This window comes from Arvicanthis niloticus, chromosome 24 (genome assembly GCF_011762505.2).
Source record: "Arvicanthis niloticus isolate mArvNil1 chromosome 24, mArvNil1.pat.X, whole genome shotgun sequence".
Classification (NCBI taxonomy): Eukaryota; Metazoa; Chordata; class Mammalia; order Rodentia; family Muridae; genus Arvicanthis; species Arvicanthis niloticus.
Genome location: NC_133432.1, coordinates 5,667,207 through 5,694,503, shown reverse-complemented (window position 1 = coordinate 5,694,503; position 27,297 = coordinate 5,667,207). Strand labels below are relative to the sequence as shown.

At 50.6% G+C, this 27,297-nt stretch overlaps 1 protein-coding gene and 1 long non-coding RNA gene across 8 annotated transcripts; one reads left to right on the top strand and one right to left on the bottom strand.

Annotated features, from left to right (window-relative positions):
* Window positions 1–530: 530 nt before the first annotated feature.
* Window positions 531–9,140, bottom strand: LOC143437611 (uncharacterized). Of its 3 annotated transcripts, none has more exons than XR_013106984.1 (2): window positions 7,374–9,140; window positions 531–2,269 (listed from the first exon to the last, which is right to left on the bottom strand). It is a non-coding gene; the product is annotated as an uncharacterized LOC143437611 (long non-coding RNA). The 3 variants fall into 3 exon arrangements; XR_013106985.1 differs by lacking the exon at window positions 7,374–9,140 and adding an exon at window positions 6,414–6,543; XR_013106983.1 differs by lacking the exon at window positions 7,374–9,140 and adding an exon at window positions 5,724–5,861.
* Window positions 4,864–27,026, top strand: Hnf1a (HNF1 homeobox A). Of its 5 annotated transcripts, none has more exons than XM_076922502.1 (10): window positions 4,864–5,941; window positions 15,942–16,141; window positions 19,173–19,359; window positions 19,713–19,954; window positions 21,106–21,254; window positions 21,363–21,564; window positions 22,324–22,515; window positions 24,296–24,414; window positions 24,502–24,646; window positions 26,402–27,026. In XM_076922502.1, exons 1-10 carry the CDS (start codon window positions 5,616–5,618, stop codon window positions 26,482–26,484), a joined length of 1,845 nt encoding a protein of 614 aa, XP_076778617.1. In that variant the 5' UTR covers window positions 4,864–5,615; the 3' UTR covers window positions 26,485–27,026. The 5 variants fall into 5 exon arrangements, with proteins under 5 accessions (XP_076778617.1, XP_076778616.1, XP_076778615.1 ...); XM_076922501.1 differs by having other exon boundaries at window positions 26,301–27,026; XM_076922500.1 differs by having other exon boundaries at window positions 4,865–5,941; window positions 26,298–27,026.
* Window positions 27,027–27,297: the final 271 nt, after the last annotated feature.

The following is a 27,297-nucleotide window of genomic DNA, read 5'->3' as shown; positions in this document are numbered from 1 at the left end:
GTTGGGGTCATGACTCTAGAGGCTGGAAAATCCAGGAGGGACGGCCCAGCAGCTAGCCAAGAAGCCTTCTTAGTGAGCCATGGAGGAAGGAGGGAGGGCAAGAGAAGGCCGTGCTCTCTTTCCCAGCAACTTCAGTCCACTCTGGACATCAGTCCACTCTGGACATCAGTCCACTCTGGAAATGAAGACACAGAGCTCTCAGTGAGGCCGGAGACCCAGAGACACTACTGCACTGACATGGTTTTCTAAACTTTTAGGAAAATATTCAAATCATAGAGTAGATTAGACCTCACTACCACACAGCACACACAGCACACACACACAGAGACACACAAAATCACATATACACACATATGCAAACCCTCACACACATATCATACACACGCACACCATATACACGTTTGCTGTCACATACACATCATACATACACACCTTACACAAGCACACACATACACACACATCACACACACACCTTACACACATACAGTACACACACACACACACCACAAAAAAAACCCCACAAAACATGGTTAGTTGTAATGAGATTTATTTAATAAACATTTATTGACCATCTCCCGTTTAGATGTTCTAGGCCATATCCCCAGGCTCTGACTACATCTGTGAACAAATCAGAGAAGAGTCTACCGTCATGAGGCTCACAGTCCGGAAACGGAGAAGCCAGTCAACACTGCCTGCTTAGTTATTCTTCCCGTTGCTGTGATTGACACCTGACCGAACAGCCCGTAATAGGGAGGGAAGGGTGTATTTTGGCTCAACATTGGGGTAGGAGTTCCTCAGCACAGTGAAGGAGTCGGGACCACAGGGACATGAGGCAGCTGGTCACATGGTAGAAAATAGAACCAAAAATAAACAGTGAAAGAGTAAAACTGTTTTTTTGTTTTTCTTTTTTTCTTCCTTCCTTTTTTCTTTCTTTCTTTCTTTCTTTCTTTCTTTCTTTCTTTCTTTCTTTCTTTCTTTCTTTCTTTCTTTCTTTTGGTAGGATCTCACTATGTAGCCCTGGCTGTCCTGAAACCCTCTTTGTAGACCAAACTGGCCTTAAGCTCACAGAGATCTGCCTGTCTCTGCCTTCTCAGTGCTGGGAGGGATTATAGGCCTGTGTCACCACACCTGGACTTTTTTGTCTGTTTGTTTAGAGACAAGGTCCCACCTGTAGCCCAGGCTAGCCTCAAGTTAATTATGTGGCTGAAACATACCTTAAATTTATGATCCTCTGCTGGCCGTGGTGGCGCATGCCTTTAATCCCAGCACTTGGGAGGCAGAGGCAGGCGGACTTGTGAGTTCGAGGCCAGCCTGGTCTACAGAGTGAGTTCCAGGACAGCCAGGGCTACACAGAGAAACCCTGTCTCAAAAAACAAACAAACAAACAACAAACAAAAAAACAACCAACCAAAAACATTTATGATCCTCCTGCCCTCCTGCTTCCATCTGATTAAAACATTTTAAAATCAAAATTATGTCAGGCATGATAGCACACGCCTATGATATCAACTGGGAGTCTGAGGCAGGAGGATTATGAGTTTGAAGTCAACCTCAGCTACCTAGTGAAATCTGATCTTTAAAAAACAAAAACTCAGCTATGAGAAAGATTGTATCTCAAACAAACAAATAAATAATAGGATAAGATTTAAAATGTCAAAACCCCAAGTGATTCCTGTCTTTAATCCCAGCACTCCAGAAGCAGAGGCAGGCAGATGTCTAAGTTTAGGGTCAGCCTGGTCTACATTGCAAGTTCCAGGACAGCCAGGGTTCAAAGTGAGACTCTGACTCAAAACCAAACCAAGTAGAGCCAGCAAGAGGCTTCTGTGACGAAGGTGCTCAACACCAGCAACGCAAGTCTGACAAACTCAGCTCGATCCCTGGAACCTGAGTTTGGACCCAGAGGCCAGGAGAAGTGGAAAGAGAGTAGTCCCCAATTGTCTCCCGACTCCATATGTGCGCCATGGGAAGCACCTCCTACCTATGCCAATACATACATACATACATACATACATACATACATACATACATGTGATAAAAACAGAAAGCAAATGATGTCTTGGTTAAGTTTCTATTGTTGCGATAAGACATTTGACAGGAAGCACCTACGGGAGGACAGGGTCTATTTTAACTTACAACTCTCAGATCACAAAGTCCATCACTGAGGGAAGTCAGGGCAGGAACCTGGAGGCAGGAGCTTACAGAGGCCATGGAAGCTGCTGCTTACTGTCTTCCTCCTTCTGGCTTGCTTTCTTACACCATCTAAGACCACCTGTTCATGGGCACAGCATCCCAAATAAGCTCGTCCCTTCCACATGAATCAGCAGTCAAGAAAATTCATCAGAGGCTCACCCACAGGCCAATCTAGTGAGGACATTTTCTCAACTGAGGTTGCCTCCTTTTTTTTTTTTTTTTTTTTTTTTTTGTTTTGTTTTGTTTTTTTCGAGACAGGGTTTCTCTGTATAGCCTTGGCTGTCCTGGAACTCACTCTCTAGACCAGGCTGGCTTCGAACTCAGAGATTTGCCTGCCTCTGCCTCCCAAGTGCTGGGATTAAAGGCGTGTGCCACCACCGCCTGGGGGTTGCCTCCCTTCTAATGACTCTAGCTTGTGTCAAGTTGACATCAAGCTAGCCAGCACAATAAGCAAACAATAAAATAATTTAAAATTAATTATAATTAAAGGTAATATATTAATTATAATAACAGAATGATTATATTTATATATAATTATAATAAAATTTCATTTTGATGAAATACCATGAAAATTACTTTAAATTTTAACTTATTTATTTATTTATTTATTTTTATTTATTTGTTTTCACCTTATATGAGTTAGTGTCTTGCCTGCATGTGTGTGTCTGAATGAGGGTGTTGAATCCCCTGGAACAGGAGTTATAGATGGTTGTGAGCCACCATGTGGTTGCTGGGAATTGAACTCAGGTCCTCTGGAAGAGCAGCCAGTGCTTTTAACTGCTGGGCCATCTCTCCAGCCCCGACTTAGTTATTTTTTTAAATGTGTGTGCTGGGGATGGAACCCAGGCCTCATGAACGCCAGGGATGTGCTTTACCACTGAGCTACGTCTCCAGCCCCTTTTAACATTTCATCTTATTTTTATTTTAAAATTTAACACTGTTTGTCAAAAATAACATCATTTCAACGAGAGCTCTCAACGTTCTTGGTGTGTCCAGTGCTGAGAAGAAATCCTGTGTGGAGCACCACACATGGAGAAGGGCTTGTGGGAGGAGGACATGGCCGCCTGTCATGTGCTTGGCTCACGGAACTGCATTCTTGCCTGATGCTGGCCTGAAGGCTTTCTGGGTACTGCCTTGTCCTCTCCCTCCTCCACTGCAAAACTTGACCCTGGCTCCAAAGAACCCTGAAGGTTCTGGAAACAGCTGAGTTTAGGGGCAACTCTCTTCACCAAGCAAAGAACACAGGGGAAGATGAGGGTCAAGCTCCCTGGGGACTCGCTAGGATGCAGCAAGGGAAGGATGGGTCTGTTCCTCAAGGAAATGTGATACTTTATTCACATTTTTTAAACCAATTAATTTATAGTATGTAGCCCAGGCTGGTCCAGAACACCTTGTCCATGTGCTATATTTCTTAAATTAATGAGAAAACCCAAAAGGTTGGAATGCACATGTTCACATAAAAATTGGATGTTCCTAGCAGCCTTGCTGAAACGTGGACAGAACATACATAATTAGCCATCCATGGATGCCTGGGAAAATGTCAGGTCTCCTTGCAACAGTACCCCACCATTCACTACTGAAGGGTTAACGGGACCCGAGCTCTGGATAAGTGAGCTTCGGTCCTCCATGGCTGCCAGGGGCCGGGACAGAGACCTGCACAGGGACCGGCTGTTAAGCAGACGTGCAGTTTCTTTGGGATGATGAAAGTGGTTTAAATTGATCAGATGATGCACTGCATGCTGGGATATGAATACAGCTGCTGACACGCTATATTTCATAAGGCAGCAAGATGGCTCGGCAGCAGGTAACAATGCTGATGGCCAAGTCAGATAACCTGGGGTCCACAGGGTGGAAGAGAGAGAGAGAGAGAGAGAGAGAGAGAGAGAGAGAGAGAGAAAGGATTCCTGCAGTTGTGCCCTGACCTCTAGCTGTCACACACACACACAAAGATAAAAAAAAAATTAAGTGCTTTCATTAAGTAATACTTGAGAAATATTAAAATGGTCTATTTGGGGCTGGGGCTCTCTGTAAAGCCCTTGCCTAGTGTATCTAAGGCCCTGGATTTGGTCCTCAGCTGTGGTACAGGACTGTAATCTCAGAACTTGGGAGGTAGAGGCAGGAGGATCAGAAGTTCAAGGTCAACCTGAAGTACAAAGTATGATTCATTATCTCAAAAAACAATACATACACATGTGCGTACACAGACACACAGATACACACACATAAATTAAATATACACACACACACATAGATTAGATACACAGACACACAGAGACATATACACACACAGACATATACATATACACACAGACACACAGATAAACACACACACAGACACACAGATACACACATAAATTAGATATACACACACATAGATTAGATACACAGACACACACCAACAGATACACACAGACACACAAACAGATACACAGGCACACAAATACACACAGACACACAGATACACACACACACATAAATTAGATATACATACGCACATAGATACAGAGACATATACATACACAGACATATACATATATACACACACACACACACGCATAGACATACATAGACACACACACAGACAGACAGACAGACAGACAGACACACACACACACACATAGACATACATAGACACACAGACAGACAGACAGACAGACAGACACACACACACACACACACACACACACACACACACGCATGTCCTGGTTGGGATCATGCAATGATAAGAAACAACGCGTTGTAACCCAGTAAGATCCTCAACACAGAAGCTGACATAGGTTTTCGCCCCTGAGAAGTCTGGTGTGGGGCTAGGACTGAGGTGCAGTGACCCCACTCCAGGAAATGAATGTGACCTGATTCTGCCCTTGAGAACTGGCCCAGTGGCCCAGGGCTTCCCGCTGTTCCAGGGCCCAAAGCTGCAGGCTTTAAAGTTTTCCTGAGCCGGCCCGAAAGCATCCTGGGCAGTGAGACCCAGCGCTGCTCCCAGAGGCCTCCTGGCTCCTGCTGCCTCTATCCCTGCGCCCCTGGCCCCGGCTCCACCTCCCCCACCCGCCCTTCTGCTCACTCCCAATTGCAGGCCATGGCTCCCGGGCCCGGTCCCTCTCACTGCCATGAGGCCTGCACTTGCAAGGCTGAAGTCCAAAGTTCAGTCCCTTCGCTAAGCGCACGGATAAATATGAACCTTGGAGAATTTCCCCAGCTCCAATGTAAACAGAGCAGGCAGGGGCCCTGATTCACGGCCGCTGGGGCCAGGGTTGGGGGTTGGGGGTGCCCACAGGGCTTCACTAGTGGGATTTGGGGGGGCAGTGGGTGCAGCGAGCCTGGTTCGTTGACTGCCAGCCTGCCGGCAGGTAGACACCGGTCGTGGGTGGGGGAGGCGGCTAGCTCAGTGGCCTTGGGCCGCGTGGCCTGGTGGCAGCGGAGCCATGGTTTCTAAGCTGAGCCAGCTGCAGACGGAGCTCCTGGCTGCCCTGCTCGAGTCCGGCCTGAGCAAAGAGGCTCTGATCCAGGCCTTGGGGGAGCCAGGGCCCTACCTGATGGTTGGAGATGGTCCCCTGGACAAGGGGGAGTCCTGCGGTGGGAGTCGAGGGGACCTGACCGAGCTGCCCAATGGCCTGGGGGAGACGCGTGGCTCCGAAGATGACACGGATGACGATGGGGAAGACTTCGCGCCACCCATTCTGAAAGAGCTGGAGAACCTCAGCCCAGAGGAGGCAGCCCACCAGAAAGCTGTGGTGGAGTCACTTCTTCAGTAAGGACCCCACCCTGTCCCCAGCACCCAGAAAGGAACTCATAGCGGACCGTTCTATGTTCCTGGCAAGTTCCATTTCCCGTCTAGAGGTCGTGGGAGCTATGGTCTTCAGGCTGGTGGTCAAGGGATTCTTGCCGAACCTATCTCTCTGTTTGGTCCTACATACCCAGTATCCATGGGCTACCTGTTTGCACCCCGGGTCCTTAGAACACAGGGACAGGCCTGAGGTCACTTTGAAACGGGAGGACAAAGGAAGTTAGTCCCAAGAAAATGGGTGGAGAACCATCGGGTGGTAGAAATCTTTCCCCAGTCCTTTGTGCTCCCACAAATTCTACCTTCTTTGCTAGGGGTCAGATCTCAGGTTTGGGGGCCCAAAAGCCCCTGAGGAGGCCGGGCTGATGTTGGGGTTTTCGGGGATTTCCTGATCGGCCAGGGCCTTAAGCATCTGGCTGGGTAAGCTTGGATTTCTTACCTGAGGCAGATGGAGCTGAGAGATGGCAGCTCCCCTGCATGGCCAGGTGCTGCTCCCCCCTGACCCCAACCTGGTCGGATAGCAGGTTTAGAGGCCTCCCTGTACCAGACCCCCCCATCTGTTGTCTGGCTCCCCATCTCCCGGAGTGCTGGGTGGGTCCCAATTTCAATGCCTCCCCTCTCCTCAGCAAAGCCTCCCTGGTTACTAATTACCCATGCATGCTATTATTTCTTTTGTTTTATAAATTTATAAATAGCAAAAGGCTCTGATAAGGCCTGTGATCATTAACTTGTGGGGACGCTGACTGGGAGATGCCCAGTTGGGGGTGGAGAACGGGAACGCCAAGGTGAGAGAAAGGTAACTTGGGGACTGTGGGGAATAACTACCACCCCCAAATTCCCAAAGCCTCCACAGTGTCCCTGAGATTATCGCCCTATCGCACTATGTTCTGTAAGGGTTTCTGAGTGCCTAAATCCCCATAATATGGAGATGAGCCCCCCCCCAAGAAGGAAGTGATTAATAAACCAGCTTTACAGATAGGGAAACTGAGGCTTAGATGGGGAAAGGGACTGTGAAGGAGGGGCCTGAGAGCTAGCTGAGGAGTTTGCAGAAAGCCTCTCAAGAACACTCGTGAGGCAGCCTCTTTTCTGTCCAAGGTCCTGATCCTGACTTGGGGTAGGGGGAGGGCTGGTGGATCTCGGCTTTTCTGGAAGTGTCAGGAAGCCTCCCTGGGCCTTGGGCAAGGGGCAGAGGTGCAGTCAGGCCCCCTGACTTGGCAGAAAGTGGAGGGCAAAGGGCTGCCTCGCTGCAGGGGAGGGGCAAAGGGCCAAGTACTGCCAGAACCTGGGCACAAGAAACCTGGATAAGGTGGAGCTGAGCCTGACCTGTCCAGGGGCCCCAGTGGGGACTAGGGGGCTTAGTATGAGGCTGAGGGGCCAGGGGTGCCAAGGGTCTTCTTACCTGACTAGGTGGGAACCCTCTTGATCAGCAGCTCCCATGGTGGGGGCAGTGGGGGCTGGAGGGGAGCTTGGTCCAAAGCAGCTGGAGCAGAGTTCAAAGTGCTCCCTGGGGGGGAGCAGCATAATCCTGGAGGCAGAGAGGACAGGGGCGGTGAGGAGGATGAGATGGAAGAAGAGGGTTGGGGGAGCTGAGAGAGCCGAGGAGCCAAGAAAAGAGAGGGTCTCTGAGCAGCGGGGAGAAGGGGTAGGGGAGAGAGGCTGATCTGGGAGGAGGCCGGAGTGCTCCCTCCCAGGTTGCTTTTCTTTAATGCTAACAGGGAGCTATTTGCTTTCCATTTAAATTCGAGATGTTGCTATAAATTATCAACCAGCTCCTTGTTCCTGTGGAGTTTATAACTAACTACCCGGGTTACTTATTGTTCAGGTAACAAAGGGGACCTGAAAATGTCCCCAGGGACAAAAAGTGGGGCCTCTAGTTTCAGAACCGGGGAGTGGGGGTGGGGGATCTAGGAACTCTGGGGAGAGGGCTGGAGGACCCCTGGCGAGGGCCTGGCTAGTGGAGAAGTTGAGGCTGGAAGAGGCTGTGGAAAGGACCAGCTCCTCATGAGAGCTGCTGATTCCAAGATCTACCTTTGGGAGATGGAGAGGTGGGTCTGGGGTCTCGGATCCCACCCCAACCCCATGAGCATCACGTGTGAGGCCGCGGCAGATGCCTCAGCTCTCCTCGCCAGAGCTCCATCTTTTGTCTACCAAGTGACCTTGGGCAAGACCCTTTCTCTCTCCTGCTTCAGTGTCAGCAAGCAGAGGAAAGGCAAATTCTCTCTCTTAGTTCTAGTTCTATGCCCTCCCCTCTGCCCAGCTTCCCTATGCTCCCCCGCTTGCTCCATCTCCATCGCTGATGCTGGCTTTGCTGGTCCTGGATGCGCACACATTCTGGTTTCCACCCAGCGTTGCCTGCCCCAGTCTTTCCTGCTCAGGACCCTCCTCCGACCTCCTCCTTGGCTCTTAGCACCCTGGCTGGCCTCTCTGCCTGAGGGCTGTACCCCAGTTCCTCTTTGCTGCTTCTGGCTGCTTTCTCCTGTCCCCTAATTGTCTCCTTATTTTATCTGTCTCTGTGTTCATTCCTTGTGTCCTGATGTGGAAACATCTTCAGGGAAAAGCTCGTGATGTCACCACCCAATCCCTTCCCTCATCCAACCATGACAGACACCAGGCATAAGTGAGTGATCAAGAGACTAGACTTCTCCCAGCGTACCTCCTACTCCTCCCTGGGGGAGCACTTGGGACCCAGAGTTCTATCCTGGATGCCCTTGCAGGACCTTCCTATCTGCCAACTGCTTAAACCCCGACCTTGCTGTTTCCTGATGCCCCAGCCCCAGCCAAGCTGCCACAAGGGTCTCCCGGCCAGGAACTCAGCAGCCAGCTGGGCAGCATGCAGGGTGCTGCAGACAGTGGCCCGCCTTGGCTCCCATGCCAGCTCTGTCCTTTTGCAGACAGTTAGGCGGGCACTGTCCCAGAGTCCCAGTTTCTTCTGCAGAATGGTGAAGACAGCACTCGGCCACAGGTTCGAGAGCAGCATGCCACTCAGCTAAGCAGGATTGCATTTGAATGGTCCCATTTTACAGATGAGCAGAGGAAGGCTCAGTGAAGTGAAGGGACTTCCTTAAGTAGTAAGGCCAGACTTGGGTGTGTGTGACGGTTTTGTCTATGTCTGCACAATGCTATTCAGTTCCTTGTTGTCTTGGCATGTTCACACACATCCCCTCCCCAACCCCCCAACATCCCCAGATGTTCTTACTGCTCAGCTTGACCAGAAATCCTTTTGCAGGCCAGGCTTTGAAACTCACTGGGGCTTAAAAATGTACTAAATTCAGGTTCCCCTCTGGACAGTTTCTAAAACACACACACACATATATACATGCATGTACACACACATGCATACACATGCATGCACACACATGCACACACACGCATATGCACATGAATGCACACACATATGCATACACACATGCATGCATATGCACATGCATGCACACGCATATTTATACACACATGCACATGCACGCACACATGGACACATATGGATGCATAGGCATACACATACATGCACACACAGGGACAATCATACACATGCACACACACAGACACACCTTCATGCACACATGCACACACACACACTGACACATAGGCACAAGCCCCCTTCCCCCCACAGACACACAGGCACATGCATACACACACACACACACACACACACACACACACAAATAGACTCACACTGACACACATGCAAGCACACATGCATGCACACACAGATAAACAGGCACAAACACACACATACACATGGACACATAGGCAGGCATACACACACAGACAGGCACAAGCACACACACAGACACAAGCAACCACGCATGCACCCATGCACGGTAGGGTCTCAAGCATGCCAGACTAGCCTCAAATTCAATTTATCAAGGATGACTTTGAACTCCCAACCCTCCTGCCCTTGCCCATGGGTGGGGAATTTATAGTTCTGTGCCGCCATATCTGATTTATTTGTTTTGTATTCTGACTTTCTTTTTAAAAACAGTTTTTCTGTGTAGCCCTGGCTGTCTTAGAACTCACTCTGTAGACCAGGCTGGACTCGAACTCAGAGATCCACCTGCCTCTGCCTCCTAGATGCTAGGATTATAGGTGTGCACGAACGACTAAGCCTGGTTTATGCTCAGTTTTATGTGATTCCAGGGCTGAATCCAGGGCTTCATGTATGCTCACGAGCTGAGCTATATCCCCAGCCTGAAATAGGAAATGCCTTAATCTTCCTTTATAAATGAAGGACTTGGGAGACACAGATGTTAAACAATTTCAGAGAGTGGGTAGCAGAGCTGGGACTTTTTATTTTTTTCAGATCTAAGTCTGACCCTGGCCCCAACTGAGAATTCAGCTTCCTCTCTAGAGGAGGGGCTCTTCAGTCTAGTCTCTTAGCTCCATGGCTCTGGGTACCAGAGAACCAAAGGCCCAAAGCTGGGAACCTGTTTGACTCCATGATTGGGCAGGGCATCTTCAGTCTTTCTGGGTTCTGCTACGGGTCAGGGACACATAGGACCATGGCTTTGATGATGGTGATGGTGGTGATGATGGTGGTGGTGGCTCTGGCAATTTTATTTTTCATATACTTTTTAAGACCTCATGACCCTACCCTACAGCCTCAGCCTCTCGGAGTGCTGATGACAGGCCTGTGCCACCATGCCTGGCTCTGTCTGGCATTTTATAACGACTCTTTGCGGTTGTTAAAAAGCAGATGTGATGGCGCTCACCCCTAATCCCAGCTCTGGAGAGGCAGAGGCTGGCAGGATGTGTGAGCGTTCAGGCCAGCTAAGGTTCTATAGTGAGACCTCTCAAAGTTCCTATGAGTTTGAACACTTGTGCTTCCGTTCAGATGCTTGCCTTCTGTTTATAAGTGTTTCCGGTGTTTGTGAAGGGTGGTTACTGCATCTGTTGTTTTATTTGACCCAGCGCAGCAGAAATAAAGAGAGACAGAGATGGGGGAGGGAGAGAGGGGTTGAGATTAGGGAAGAAGAAAAAGAGGGGGGAGAGGAGAGGAGGGGGGAAAGGGGTCAGAGACGGTATGAATCAGAGACATATGGGCAGAATTTAAGAAAGCCCCCCCCCCCCCCGCTACCGCTGGACCTCACTCCTGCAATGACAGCTAAGTGACCCACTCTTCCTCCAGAGGAGGGAGGGGAGCGGGGCGCGGGCTGCCCTTGCTAGAGAAGGGAGGTCACCAGATAAACATGTTTGCAGAAGCACAGGTTGGACTTTGTCCCTACTTCCCTCCTAGCCCTGACTGGCACCCAGGAAATGGAGGAGGGGTGAGGCTTCAAGAGGCACCCCCAAACATGGCCGGGGGAGGGGAGAAGTGGCTGGGGTACGAGCGATAAGAAATATTCTTGAGCCCCAGTTACACCGACAGGGGACAAAATTTCACTTTTCTGAACCTGAGTTTTGTCGTAGGTGGAGGCCAGTGTTCAAATCAAGCGTACTTCCTAGGTTGGAAGCGAGATTCAGGCACCTCCCCCTAGGAGTCATGCATCCTGTAATAGTTACTGTGCTAGCTTAGATTACTTGGGCCACCTTCATTGCGCCAGTGCCCATCTGGTAGCTGCTGATAAAGAGGAAAAAGAGTCTAAGTCAGTGGCTCTCAACCTTCTTAACGCTGCGACCCTTTAATATTTAATATTTCTCATCGCTGGGACCCTCATATTGTGGTGACCGCCAGCCATCAAATAATACTTTTGTTGTTACTCCATAACTGTAATTTTGCTACTGCTTTGAATCGTCCTGTAAATATCTGTGTTTTCCAATGGTCTTAGGCTACGCCCTATGAAAGGGTTGTTAGAACCCCCAAAAGCGCCGGGCAGTGGTGGCGCACGCCTTTAATCCCAGCATTTGGGAGGCAGAGGCAGGTGGATTTCTGAGTTCCAGGCCAGCCTGGTCTACAGAGTGAGTTCTAGGACAGCCAGGGCTACACAGAGAAACCCTGTCTCCAAAAACAAAAACAAACAAACAAAAAAACAAAAACAAAACAAAACAAACAAACAAACAAACAAACAAAAAACCCACAAATTGAGCAGCCCTGGTAAGCTCTGCATCTGAGAACCACATTACTAAGGTGCAGGGTGTGAAGCAGAGCTGGCTCTGGGGACAGAAGTGGGGGTGGGGGTGAGGAGGTGAGCGAGGCGGCGGGGTGGGGGTGGGGGTTGTGGGGCAGACTTCAGAGAGCTAAGGACAGGTTTCAGTTTGTCTTTGGTTTGAAAAGTTAGATGTAGCCTGCGGTCTGCTGAGTTCCAAACCTGCCCAGTTCAACCAGATGGGGGCTAAAAAAAAACCTTTTTAAATCTCTTCTCCAATGAATGCCGTACAGATTGTATCGCTTCGATCTTTTGTTTTCTTGTTGCTACTTTGTAACTACTCAGTGAGTGGCCATTTGGTATCACTGCTGACTTGAGCCAAGCTGATTAAAGCAGGATCTGCCCAGGCTCCATGTAAGTCCTAGCCCACCTGCTTTTAATTTGGGGATAGAATCCCACTGTGCAGCCCAGCTGGCCTGGAACTTACTATATAGACCTGGCTGGCCACCTGCCTCTGCAGGATTAAAAGTGGCTTGGATGAAGATGTATTTATTTATTATGTATTTGTAAGCATGTCTGTGTGAGTGACTGCCACATCCACATGGCTGCTACTGCAGGCCTGAAGAGGGTGACAGATTCCTGGGAGCCGGATTTACAGGCATTTGTGAGAGACCAGATATGGGGTTAGGGTTCAAATTCTGGTCCTCATGATTGACCAACAAGTGCTCTTAAACACTGGGCCATGTCCCTGGTTCTGTGTTTTTTTTTTTTTTTTTTTGTTTGTTTGTTTTGTTTTGTTTTTGTTTTTTTTTTAAATAAGGTCTCACTACGTACCTCAGGCTAGCCCTGGACTCTGAAGGCTAAAGTCACAAGGGCATGCTGCGCCCAACTAGAATGTCATCTGTTTTATGTAAGGGCTTGAACACTTGTAGTTTTCTTATCTTCTGGGGTCCAGAAAGTGGTCTCCCAAAGACGCCGAGGAGTCTGTATTGTATATAGTGTGTTACATAATGTTATAATGTATCAAATACTTTTTAAAAAGTTTCTGACAGTCTTCTGACATTTCATGGCTACATGAGTATGTGGGAAATCTCTTTTCGCACACATCACACACACACACCACAAATATGTACACACCACACATGCACAGAGACACACAAACATAAGGAGAAAAATATTTCCTTTGAGACAAGATCTCCTGTAGCTCAGGCTAGCCTTTCTATGTGGCTGATGCTGGCCTTGAACACCCAGTCTCCCTGCTTACACTGCCCACATGCTGAGATTACAGGTGTGAACCATCAAGACAAGAATACCCGTTGTTCGTAACTCCGGCTAGTTTGACTTAAAAGACTTTCCTGCCTCAGTTTTCCTAATGCTGGGATCATAAGTGTGTGACACTACAGCTGGCTTCTCTTTGCTCACTTCTAACGTCAAACGAGCAGCAAGCAGCACAGCAGAAATCCCAGCAGGCCTTCTGTCTGGCTATACAGTGGGCTGCAAGGGCTGCTGGGATAGCATCAGTGTCTTTTGGGTGGACTTCTTGTTTGCCGCATCAAGCAAGGAAGCAACCACTTTCTAAGGATGCTGTTTGTCTTGCGTGTAAAATCTCAAGAGTTTTAGAAGCAGAGGAGGGAGGGGGCGCACGAGCTTTCCAGCCTGGTGGATTGAGGTGTATTTACTGATATCGGCATATGGGGGTGGGGGGAGGTTGCTGGTGAGATGGCTCTGCTGGCAAGAGTTTGAGTTCGATCCTCCAGACCGCATGGTGGATGGAGACAAGTGACTGTTATAACTCACCTCTCTCTCTCTCTCTCTCTCTCTCTCTCTCTCTCTCTCTCTCTCTCTCTCTCTCCCCCCCCCCCCCAAAAAAAAGAGGTCATTCATTGAGCAGGCAGTCTGTAAACACACTCCAGCAGTGAGGAAAGGATGGAGCTATGAACCTTAGGTGGTCTTCTGGGGGACCCTCCCTGGCTGCAGAGTGGGATTCTGGCTCCTGGGCACCCATATTTGCAGCAAAGATGGCTCTGCATACCAAGTTCTAACCCCATTAGCCCAGGACTCGACTTCAATGCCTCCCTCCAGACCAGCACTGCGGGAGAGCAGACAGATGGCTGCCAGACTTTTCGGCATTTTAATTAACTCCGTGTTATTTCTGCCTGGTGGCTCTCCTTAGAGATGGCTGCTCTGGATGGAATTGGATTCTGCTGGGCTAGCCCTGTCGCACAGCCCTTGGGCAAAAGATACAAGGGACACAAGTTCTCTAAGCTTCAGTGGCTCTGATGGCAAATTGGGATAGTTCATATTTCACAACCTTTCTTTTTTTCTCAGGGGTTTCCCCATCTGTGTATCCACCTGCCTGCCTGCCTGTCTGTCTGTCTGTCTGTCCTCTGCTGTCAACCTATTGACCTATCCATCTACCATTCATACAGCAAGCTAATTATTTGTCTTTTCCTCTACATGTTCAACCTCCCATCTCTCTACTCACTGTCTACCCATCCATCTTCATCAGGATTCTATTGCTGTGACTAAGAGTATAACTAAAAGTAATTTGGGGAAGTAAGGGTTATTTCACCTTATGGTTGTCCTCCATCATGGAGGGAGGTCAGGGGAAGAGCTCAAGGAAGGGGCCTGGGAGCAGAAACTGAAGCACAGGACGTGGAGGACTATAGTTTGCTCAGCTTGCTTTCTTATATTCCCCAAGACTGCTTGTCCAGGGGTGGCCCCACCCACAGTGGTCTGGTCCCTCTGACATCAATCAGAATTTAAAAAATGCCCCCAAAGTTTTGCTTACAGGCCAATCTTGTAAGGGATTTTCTCAGTGTGTGGTTCCCCTCTTCTCAGATAACTCTAGCTTGTGCTAAGTTGACTAAAAATAAATAGTAAACAAACAGCCAAACAGGTCACCATCCATCCATCCATCCACCCATCCATCCATCCATCCATCCACCCATTCATTCATCCATCATCCATCCATCCACTCATCCATCCACTTATCAACTCATCCATCCATCCATCCACCCATCCATCCACCCATCCATCCACCCATCCATCCATCCATCCATCCATCCATCCATCCACCCAACCATCCATCCATCCATCCATCCACCCATCCATCCATCCATCCATCCATCCATCCATCCATCCATCCACCCACCCATCCATCCACCCACTACTCACCTACCTGTGTACCATCCATGGCATATTCTGTGTCAGGTTCACTGTGGGTTCTGGGAACCAGACAGTTCTCCCACCGTTAACGGTTGTTTAAAGCCCACCTAAGAGGCCAGTGGGATGGCTCAGCAGGTAGACGCACTTGCTGCAGAAGTCTGCTGGCTTGAGCTCAATCTGCAGGACCCATGTAAAGGTGCAAGGAGACCTAAGCTCCACACACATATTGTAGTGTATGTGCACATGCGTGCACTTGTGTGAGTGTGCGCACACATACTCATAAGTATATGTATGTGCATATATGTGTGTATGTATACATGCATATATGCATGCATACACACATATATATGCATGTACATGCATGCACACACATAATCATAAGTGTATATGTATACATGCATGTGTATATATACACATGCATACATATGTACATACATACATGCACACATATATATTTCAAAAAGCATCATATAATACTTACATATACATATGTATATATACATATACGCACACACACACATACTCTTCAAAAAGCATCATATAACTTCCAGTTTCAGTAGAGAGGAGGACCCCTGAGAGGGTCATAAGCTGAGGGTTTCCCCTACTTGGCTGGCACAACTTCCAGTGGGAATCTGCTCATGTATACACACGCGTCCTGATATGGAACCTGTGTACAAGTCCTACCTACAGAGGACAGCCCTAGTATCCAGAACCCCAGGTTCACCTTAGGTGTCAGGAAGGGCCATCGAGCAGACCCTGTCCTTTCTCCCTTCCAGGGAGGACCCATGGCGTGTGGCAAAGATGGTCAAGTCGTACCTGCAACAGCACAACATCCCCCAGCGGGAGGTGGTGGACACCACGGGTCTCAACCAGTCCCACCTGTCCCAGCACCTCAACAAGGGCACCCCCATGAAGACGCAGAAGCGGGCCGCTCTGTACACGTGGTACGTCCGCAAGCAGCGAGAGGTAGCTCAGCGTAAGTAACCTCCTCCCTGGCAGGGGCTCATAATGGGGTGGCCCACAGCTCTCCACAGCTCATAGGGTGGGAGCGTCATCCCCTCCCCCATCTCACAGACACGTAAGACGGAGAGGCACCAGAAACTCGTCCTTAGACTTAATGTGCATTCTGCACAAGGTACCAAGGGAAGAGAGCGGGATGAGGGATGGGCCCCGGGGTCTACAGATACACACACTGGGCTGCTCCTTCCAGGAACTCACTGCTGGATGGGAGAGAGGAGATAATGAAACATAGGCCAAAGCCAGGCGGTGGTGGCGCACGCCTTTAATCCCAGCACTTGGGAGGCAGAGGCAGGTGGATTTCTGAGTTCGAGGCCAGCCTGGTCTACAGAGTGAGTTCCAGGACAGCCAGGGCTACACAGAAAAACCCTGTCTCAAAAACCAACCAACCAACCAAACAAACAAAAACCAAAACAAAACAAAAAACCCCAACAACAATAAAAAAGAAACATAGGGCATACGATGCAAACAACTAAACCCAGCAATAACTGGTATTAATTGAGCACCTACTGTGTGCTAGGTTCAGGGTTGAGTAAAATGCTGAGCTGATGGTGTAAGGGAGAATAAACCCTGGCTGTCCTGGAACTCACTCTGTAGACCAGGCTGGCCTCGAACTCAGAAATCTGCCTGCCTCTGCCTCCCAAGTGCTGGGATTAAAGGCGTGCGCCACCACTGCCCGGCTTGTTTGTTTTTATTCTCTTTCTTTTATGTTTGAGATTATAATATAATTACATCATCTCTCCCTTCCCTTCCTTCCCACCAAGCCCCTCCCCATATACCCCTACCTGCTCGGTCTGTGCAATGTTATTTGTGGATGCTTGCAGGACTGATCACGTGGTACTGGATAACCAATCGGCGTGCTCTTCCCTGGGGCAGCCTATTCTGCTCTCAGCATTCCTTGGTGGCCTTTACTTTTTGTGCTGAGGCCTCTAGTGCCCTATCCCCTGTCCACCCTGTCGTCTGTCTATTGTCCTTGTTCTGCTCATGTTTAGGCAGCTGTCTTGGTGAGACTTTGGGTGTAAGACGTTCCTAAGAGACACGATCTCACAGCAAACTCCCGGATCCTCCGGCTCTTCCGTTTCTGCCCAAAGTCCAAAATGAATCCTGAGCCTTACATGCAGGAGTTGTTTTGTAGATGTGTCCTCTGCAGCCTAGAAGTTTTTGTATTCTTAAATTTTTATTTTATGTGTGTGGGTGTTTCACCAACATAAGTTATGTTTGTGTGCCTGGTGCCTATGGGGGCCAGAAGAGGGCATTGGATCCTTCAGAAGTAAAGTGACAGATTGTTGTGAGTCACCACGTGGGTGCCCGGAACTGAACTCAGGTCCTCTGGAAGAGCAGCCAGTGCTCTTAACCACTGAGCCATCTCTCCAGCCTCTTTTCTTCCTTCTTGAGACAAGGTCTCCCTATAACCCCAGCTTGCCTGGAACTTGCTATGCAGCATAGATAGGATGGTTTTAAAGTCATAGCAATTCTCCTGCCTCAGCCTCCGGAGGGCTGGAGTTTTAGTTATGGGTGACAACACCTGGCTCTCTCAATGCATTTCACAAACCCTAATATAGCCACACAGCCTCCTGGTGGATGAAGAAGCGAGGAGCTTCCTATCGGCCTGTCCCTGGCAAGCATAGTCCCGACTTCCAACATGGCTGCTTCCGGCTACTTCTGAAGTCTTCACAACTGCGCTATCTGTAGTAGCTTCTTTGGCTTCATTATTAGTTGTGTGGGTCAAGTCCATTTCCTTGTGTGGAGGAGAGATTACTCCTCTTTAGTGGACGGTTGGATTGCTTCTGATCTCTTGATTCTGCAGAACAGGACGTCTCTGAACATTTTTGACTTGTGGTTTTAGGTGAAGTGCACACACGGTCCTGGTGGCTGTGGGATTCCTGGGTGTTAGTGATTCCCGCCCGGTCACTGTGGTTTTGCACTTTAACCATCGTGGTCTCAACATTCTAGATGCTTCTGAAATCTTTGTCAACACTTATTAATGTCGGTCTCTTCATTTTAGCCATGAGGTACCCACGGTGGTATTGTATTGTCGTTTTAACTTTAATTTTCTTGGTAACTCCTTACTCTGATCTTATCATATCATTATCTTTAAGAAGTACCTATTTTGAGAAACCCTGTTTTGAAAAAACAAAAACAAAAACAAAAACAAACAAACAACAAAAAAAAAAAGTACCTATTTTATTTAGGGTCAGTCATGGTGGTGCACACCTTTAATTCCAGCACCATGAGGCAGAGGCAGGCAGATCTCTGTGAATTCCAGACCAGCTTGGTGTACTTACCAAACTCTAGGACAGACAGAATTACATAGTAAAAAGCTAATCTTCCGGAGGACCCGAGTTCGATTCCTAGTACCCACCTCAGGTGTTTCACAGTCACCTCTAACACCTTTTTCAGGCCACGGTGGGCACACGCACACGCACGCACACACACACACACACACACACACACGAACGCGACATACACACATACAAAAACGAGTGTTTCAGGTTTAGGGGGCCAAACTATGGTTTCTGGTACCTCAAGTCTTGGTCATGGCTCCTGTAACCATTGTGAGCATGGACAGAAACAAGATGGCCACCTCAGAGGCCCTGTGAGTGGGTGGGTGTGACTGGGCCAAGCTGGCCTCGACCTCACAGGGAATCTGCCTGCCTCTGCCTCTTGAATATTGGTATTCAAGTCCCCTTTTAGCACCGGGTGGGGCTTGGCTTTGGATTGGACTAAGATTTCTTGCGTGCGTGCGTGGGTACTGGCTAGGCAAGCTCGCTACCAGCTGATTCACGGCTCATGTCCTGATTGGACGATTCCAGTCTTAGCTGCCAACTGCTGTGTTTAAGCACCTTGGGAAAGAGAGAGTGGTGTGTGTGTGTGTGTGTGTGTGTGTGTGTGTGTGTGTGTGTGTGTGTGTGTGTGTGTGTGGTGTGTTCATATGAGCTGACAAGCAGAGATGAGAGTGGTCAGTGCCTCACCTCTCTCTGTCCCTACAGAATTCACCCACGCAGGGCAGGGCGGACTCATCGAAGAACCCACAGGCGATGAGCTGCCAACCAAAAAGGGGCGGAGGAACCGGTTCAAGTGGGGTCCCGCATCCCAGCAGATTCTGTTCCAGGCCTACGAGAGGCAGAAGAACCCCAGCAAGGAAGAGCGAGAGACCTTGGTGGAGGAGTGTAATAGGTAGTGTGGTCGCCCACCAGGGTGGAGGCTAAGCCGGGGAAGGGAAGGTGTCTCTGGGTCCTCAGGGGGCCTTAGCAGTCCTTGAGAGCTCTTGCTGTCCGTCAGTGGAGAGGAGTAAGTTTCTGGACACTGTTTTGAACCCTCATCCCACCCGAGCCACACTTTGGGGCCATTCATCTCATTTCATCTCCTCTACCCTATGGCTATTTTGTTCTCTGAGAGGCTAAGTCAGTTGCCCAAGGTCACACAGCAGGGCTGGTATTGTAATCCAGCCCTAAGGTAGACCCCACATCTCAGCACTGTCCTCCCTCTTCTGAGCCTGGCCTGGAGGCTCACCGGTGCCATCTTTGCAGGGCGGAGTGCATCCAGAGGGGGGTGTCACCATCGCAGGCACAGGGGCTAGGCTCCAACCTTGTCACGGAGGTGCGTGTCTACAACTGGTTTGCCAACCGGCGCAAGGAAGAAGCCTTTCGGCACAAGTTGGCCATGGACACGTATAATGGGCCTCCACCTGGGCCTGGCCCGGGCCCTGCGCTGCCTGCCCACAGTTCCCCCGGCCTGCCCACAACCACCCTCTCTCCCAGTAAGGTCCACGGTGAGTGCTGTGGGGTAGGGAAACTGGAATGGGAGATGAAAAGGAGAAGCGGGTGGGTAGAAGGGAGGGAGGGACTTCCCAGTTGTAGCAGCCACCAGCAAAATGCTCTGCGCTCGCTGGGCAGTGGTGGCGCACACCTTTAATCCCAGCACTTGGGAGGCAGAGGCAGGTGGATTTCTGAGTTCGAGGTTAGCCTGGTCTACAGAGTGAGCTGCACTCCTCTGCGTCCTCTCCGTGCACCCCGCCCACCTCCCTTAGCTGGATCCCGACTGGCTCATCCCCCACCCCCACCCCCCACTCTCCTCCTGACCCAGCCCGCTCTATTCAACCTAACACACCTCCAGCTACTTCGTTCGAACTATTTCAGTTCCACTTAATTACATTCAAATCTTAGTTTAATCCAACCAATTCCCCATTCAAACCATTCCATTTGACCAAAGTAATTCCACGGAGGAATCCAGTTCATTTTACATCCCTTGGTGCCTGGGAATTGGGGCCGGGACCTCTTGCAGACAGGTATACAGTATTCACCTCTCATCCGCGCACACAGATGATGGGTGTGAAACCCAATACAGTGTAATCCCGATGTGGACACTTACACTGTATTGGCTGGGGCCCGGTGACAAGGAGAAAAACCTACCTGTGTTCGGCACACATGTGAACTCTTTTTTTTTTTTTTTTTTTTTTTTTTTTTTTTTTCAAATCTTTTGACCCAACAATTGAATCTGGGGACATGGGGATGAGAGGTTGACTGTTAAGACTCAATTTGATTTGGTCCGATTTGATTTGATTTTTTTCAGCGCAGCAAAAGCACAATCTAGCTCGGCTCATTTTTGGTCCTATCTGAGGAGATTTAATTTAATTTGGCCAATCGAGGTCCATTCTGCTCAACTCAGTTCATTTGTTTAGTTCTGAGCCCCGATTATGCTCAGCCCCATTGTTCTTTGAGTGTCTTCTGAACGGCAAGGGGGGTGGCGGGGAAGGGGGACACGCCAAGTAGTGGGGGTGACAGAGCGCCATGCATTAAAAGAGCTGGAAGCAGTTAGCACAGGAGGAAAGATGGGGTGCCGGCCTGAGCAAACCAGTAGGCTCTGGTGTGGTAGGGTCCGTGGGACGGGAAAGTGGGGTGCTGACACTGTTCCCCACTCTAGGTGTGCGGTATGGACAGTCTGCAACCAGCGAGGCAGCCGAGGTACCGTCCAGCAGTGGCGGTCCCTTAGTTACAGTGTCTGCGGCCTTACACCAAGTATCCCCCACAGGCCTGGAGCCCAGCAGCCTGCTGAGCACTGAGGCCAAGCTGGTGAGAGAGCCGCCCTGTCCTGTGTGGGAGCCCCTCCTGGCTCCACTCTCTGTGGCTGGGAGGAGACAGTATGGGGACACTCCAGCTCTACTTGGTTTATCCTCACAGGTCTCGGCTACGGGAGGTCCCCTGCCTCCTGTCAGCACCCTGACTGCACTGCACAGCTTGGAGCAGACGTCTCCGGGTCTCAACCAGCAGCCACAGAACCTTATCATGGCTTCGCTGCCTGGGGTCATGACCATCGGGCCCGGGGAGCCCGCCTCCTTGGGCCCCACTTTCACTAACACGGGCGCCTCCACCCTGGTCATTGGTAAGTGGGTGGGGGGAGTGGGGCTTCTGTGTCTTGGACGGAATCTGGGATTTGGAGAGAGTTACTGGGACTCACAGCATCCACTTTCTGAGAGCCTGCGGCTAGGCACTTCCAGACTATAAACTAAACAAACCCACTAAGCGTAGTGTAGAAATTACCAGACAGCAGTCTGAGAAGATAGTGGGGAAACAGCAGGGTTAAGGGTGCATGTGTATGATTTATTTATTTATTTATTTATTTATTTATTTATTTATTTATTTATTGTGAAGAAGGCATCAAATCCAATTACAGATGGTTGTGAGCCACCATGTGGTTGCTGGGAATTGAACTCAGGACCTCTAGAAGAGCAGCCAGTGCTCTTAACCGCTGAGCCATCTCTCCAGCCCGTGTATGATGTTTTCTAGGTCTGGGGTGTTTTATTTATTTACTTGAGTTTTAACAGTTTATAGCCAGGAACTCAATGTGTAAGACACGGGGAGCTGCCAGAACAGGGGATCAGAGAGCTAAGCCCAGAGCTTTACCACTGCCTCGGAACCCCCAGGGCTCCTGGGTACATAGCCTGACAACCTCAAAACTCCAGGAGCTGAAGTCCTGGAGAATGACTTTTCAAGGCCACTTAAATGTGTGTTAGCCCCTCCCCTTCCTCTTCTAACCCTCAGGCTCTGAGGAGGAGGGGTAGTGTCCCTCAGAGGCCCTGGGCTGGGTCTAAGGAGACCATGCAGGTGGGAGGCTTTGCTGACTCCTGCCTGTCCTGCACAGGTCTAGCCTCCACTCAAGCACAGAGTGTGCCGGTCATCAACAGCATGGGAAGCAGCCTGACCACCCTGCAGCCAGTCCAGTTTTCCCAGCCTCTACATCCGTCCTATCAGCAGCCTCTCATGCCCCCCGTACAGAGCCATGTGGCCCAGAGCCCCTTCATGGCAACCATGGCCCAGCTGCAGAGCCCCCACGGTGAGCATCCCTCTGGTTGGCCTGGGAGAGGTGGGCTACAGAGCTACAGACAGGTTGGCTGGTAGGCACAAGGCAGGCAGGGAGCGGGTGCTGCAGTCTGCTTGTGTGTGTGCACGCAGGAGCTTGTGTGCGAACTTTTCAATGTGTGCGATGCTGGTGTCCACTGGTCATGCCCCCAGCTTTGCTTGTCCATGTGGTCGAGTGCAGGCCACAGCATTTGTCGGAAGCCCTTGGGGCTGTGCGCACGTCAGTTCATGACTCTGCCACGTTTAGAAAGCTGGCTTGTGGATAGATTGTGGGTTACAGGTTATTCCCAGTTCCCTTGGGTTTCACTGTCCACAGAATGCTGTTTTTGTTTGTTTGTTTGTTTGTTTTTGTTTTTCCTGCAGTAAAAGACGGGTACTACGTGAAGTAGATTAAAGACTCCTGTGGGGTTGGGAGTGGGGGACGGGGAGACAGCTCAGTCAGCTAGTGCTAAAGACCAGAGTTCCATCCTTAAGAGTCCACAGGGAGCCGGCGGCGGTGGTGGTGCACACCTTTAATCCCAGCACTTGGGAGGCAGAGGCAGGCAGATTTCTGAGTTCGAGGCCAGCCTGGTCTACAGAGTGAGTTCCAGGACAGCCAGAGCTACACAGAGAAACCCTGTCTCCAAAAACAAAAACAAAAACAAAACAAAAAGAGTCCACAGGGGTGGAGGTGGGGATGTGGAGAGGGGGGGCATAGTGGTGTGTGCTTCTTGTAATCCCAGAGCCAAGGAGACAGAGACAGACTGATGACCCCTGGGCTTGTGCTAGCCAATCTAGCCTACTTGGTGAGCTTCAGGCCAGCCAGTGGGAGAACTTTCTGGCCTCACATGCCTACACCTGTATATAGACAGACACACGCATGCACGCACACGCACACACGCACACGAACGCATGCATATGCATCTACGCATGCTCGTGCAGCCTCATGTATGTCAGATCTGCATAAGGCTGGCCACAAGATGGGCCATGGGGGACCAACCTTATGCAAAGCTTTGGGTTCAGATCTTTTGGACCTCAGCATGGACTGGGCCTATAGACTTGTGGGCCAGTGTGAGGCTGATAGCTTATGTCTCTCTGTGTGTGGGTGCTCTGATTTTGGCTGAGTTCCTGGGACAGCATGCCCCTGCTATGTGCTTGGCGAGTGTCTAGGTCTCTTGGAGAGGCTTAGCGGTGAAATAATGAGGCACATGTTGGAGGTGCCCTGGAGATACAGGTATTGCTGGCCTCTGCCCTGCTCACCCAGATGGAAGCCACCAGCCTTTCCCTCAGAGGCCTGCATTTGGCACAGCGGCACCTGCGCTGCACACCACAGCACTCATACTTGCTCCAGTGGTCCCTCTGCATAGGGTCAGACACCGAGTACTGGAGAGTTCCTGTGCTCAGTACAGCAGCACCGCCTGCACCCAGCGCAGCTGTCGGTGTCTAATGCACTGCCTGTACCCAGCAACGCGGCGCGATGCCTCTGCTTCTACATAGCTGGGGTTGTGTCCACCTGGGGCAGTCTCGGAAACAAACACATAAAGCCCAGTACACAAAATGAGCTGGAGATGGTGCTGGCCCTTCCTCCGAGCTGCTCCCCATCCGGCTTAGCTGTCATGGGAAAGATATGGGTCCGTCTCTCCCACCTGGATCCCCAAGCACTCCCCATCCGGGTGTTCATCAGGCCTCATGCCCACTTCCCATAGGGTACTCACCCTTGAGGCCTCCAGGGAAGGCTCCGAGGAGTCACAGCTATCTGCTCCTTCTCTTCCCAGCCCTGTACAGCCACAAGCCTGAGGTGGCCCAGTACACGCACACAAGCCTGCTTCCGCAGACCATGCTGATCACAGACACCAACCTCAGCACCCTTGCAAGCCTCACACCCACCAAGCAGGTAAGGCCCTGCCTCCTGAAGCCCGGCCCCACGGGAGCTGCCCGCTCCCATGTCCAAGGGCTCAGGGGGGTTATTCTGGTTCCCTAGGTCTTCACCTCAGACACAGAGGCCTCCAGTGAGCCTGGGCTTCATGAGCCATCCTCTCCAGCCACCACCATCCACATCCCCAGCCAGGACCCATCGAATATCCAGCACCTGCAGCCTGCCCACCGGCTCAGCACCAGTCCCACAGGTGAGCCGTCTGGTGTCTCCCAGTAGTAGATAGGTGGTGTGTGCAGTGGCTGCTGCATGAGTGCCTGCGGCATGCCAAGCAGTGCATGCAGTAGTTTGGGACTGAAGTTAAGGGCACAGCTCACTGACTTGACAGAGGACAGGTCAGGCATCCAGATGCAGTAGAGGAATAATGGAAGCCAGGAGTGACACCCCTGTGGCTTGGTTGATCTCAGGGCTGTGTGTGTGTGTGCATGTACACGCACGTGTGCATGCGTGTGTCATGCATGTGAGTGTACACATCTACCTGCACGTGCAGAGGCCAGAGGAGGAGGTTTCGTGTCTTTCTATGCAGCTCTGTCTTATCTTGAGCTCGGGGATCTGTTTGTATCCCCTGGCACTGGGGTCATAGGAGAGTATGCAGACAGACAGCTGGCTTTTACCCGAGTGCTGGGGATTCAAGCTCAGTTCCTTGTGCTTTTATGCCACTTTAAAAAAAATGTAAACTTGCTGGGCAGTGGTGGCGCATGCCTTTAATCCCAGCACTTGGGAGGCAGAGGCAGGCGGATCTCTGAGTTCGAGGCCAGCCTGGTCTACAGAGTGAGTTCCAGGACAGCCAGGACTACACAGAGAAACCCTGTCTCAAACAAAACAAAACAAAAAAAAAAAGTAAACTTATTTTAACTGTATGTTTTGTGTGTGATGTGTGTGGAGCACAGAGGCCATTCAATTTTGAAGAGTTAGTTCTCTCCTTCAGCCACGGGCCCTGGGATCGAGTTGAGGTTATGAGTTATAAGGCTTGGTGGCTTGCACCTTCCCCTGCTGAACCTTCTCGCCTGCCCTGAAGTACTCTTGCCCACCGTGCCATCTCCTCAGTGCTCGGGGCTTGACATTCTGTAAATGAGCAGCCAGCATTGAAAACTCAGCTCTCTCAGCTCTCTGGCCTCATCTGGGAAACTGCAAGGGCTGGTCTTCTTGTGTGACAGCGGATGTCACCCCCCCCCCCCGCCCCAGTCCCTGTCCGACTCCAGGAAAGCTGCTATCCCTTGGAGCCTCAGACCCCCCCAACTGGCCTTTGGAGCTGAAATGGCAGTTCCTGGAGACACTTTAGTCTCATTGGACAGATGGGCAATTGCAGAGTCAAGGTGAGGGACCTGTCCCATCTCCCACGGCTATGTGGTGGCACATAGGCTGTGCCCCACTGAGTCCCAGGGCTCATCTCTCTGCCACTTCACCAGTTTGGAACTCTCAGAGAGTGTGCTGTGGGGTGTGCACATCTGTCGCCTGCCCACAGTCCAGCAGCAGGCTGGGACACAAGCACGGGGAATCTATGATCTTGATGACGGATTTCTTTAGGAAATTCCAGTTTCACTCCATTTTAAGGTTTCTGATTAGATGTGATCCACCCACACAGTCAAGGGTAAACTCTTTACTGGAAGCCATCTACAAAATCCCTCCTGAGGGGCTGTCTGCAAGCACGAGGCCCTGCACCTCCAAGTAACAGCCACACTGGTGTTTGACTCTGACCAACAGAGCAGGCACTCTGATGCCGGAATCTGTTGATTCAGAATGTGCTCCCTGCTCTCCCCCTGGAGCATGCCTAAGAGCTGGGCAGGTGGGGTGGGGATGGCAGGGGCTTGGCTGACAGCCAGTGACCTCATTTGTTTCTGCAGTAGCCTCCAGTAGCCTGGTGTTGTACCAGAGTTCTGACTCCAACGGGCACAGCCACCTGCTGCCATCCAACCATGGTGTCATCGAGACTTTTATCTCTACCCAGATGGCCTCCTCCTCCCAGTAACCATGGTGACAGCCTCCCAGGAGCTGGGTCCCCAAAGCCTGCACTGCCTGCACAGGGGGTGAGAAGGGCCACAACCACGCTGCCTGGAGGATATCTGAGCCTGCCATGCCACCTGACGCAGGCTGCTGGCCTTCCCAGAAGTCTATGCCTTCATGCCACAGCTGCTCCTCCGCCATCAGAAAGGGATGGCTCTGAGGTGTCTCAGCCTGAGAAGCCTCAAGGAGCCGGAGGACAGCCCAATCTGGGCAGTATTTTGGACCATCATCCCTGCTGTTTAGAATAGAAAACTTAATGCTTGGAACAGAAGGGCGGAAGCCTGTGATGCTGGAACCCCCCAGTCAGAGCCTGCAGGCCCTCAAGGATCTGTGCTGAGCTGAGGCCCCAAGATCAACACAGTTGCCTTCTGTCTCCTGTGCCTCCCCAGGCCATCCCACCCTGCACCAGAGAGCCATGTGCCTGTTTGTGGATTACCCTCCCCACCACAGAGATTTTGCAAGCAGCTGTTTTGCTTGGGAGCTGAGGCGAAGCCATGCCGGGGGCTCTCCTAGGCTTTTCCCTGCCAAGGCCATCCCTTCTTCAGTCCCAGGACCTCATTGCAGGGCATTTGGTCCCTTGAATGTGTCTTCTGATGCCAACTTGGCATCTTGCCTCCACTAGAAAGGCCACTTCAGGGCTAAGGTGGGTCACCCCTGTTGCTTAGGGCATGTAACTCATACCAAGGCCACAACCTGGGAAATCAGCTCCTCTGCCTGTAGCAGGGCCCTGACAACTTCCTTCCTGGTATGAGAGTGACCTGCAGAACTCGGAAGTCAAGGCTTGAGCAGTGTCTAGTAGAGAGGGTGCCGAGTCCAGAAGAGAGAAGCCACCTAAGTGGC

Bases quoted from the DNA above. Each gene is read 5' to 3' on its own strand.
- Hnf1a (XM_076922500.1), top strand. From the start codon at position 5,616: ATGGTTTCTAAGCTGAGCCAGCTGCAGACGGAGCTCCTGGCTGCCCTG. The intron at 5,942-15,941 runs GTAAGGACCCCA...TCTCCCTTCCAG, and splicing joins GTGGTGGAGTCACTTCTTCA to GGAGGACCCATGGCGTGTGG. The intron at 24,415-24,501 runs GTAAGGCCCTGC...CTGGTTCCCTAG, and splicing joins GCCTCACACCCACCAAGCAG to GTCTTCACCTCAGACACAGA.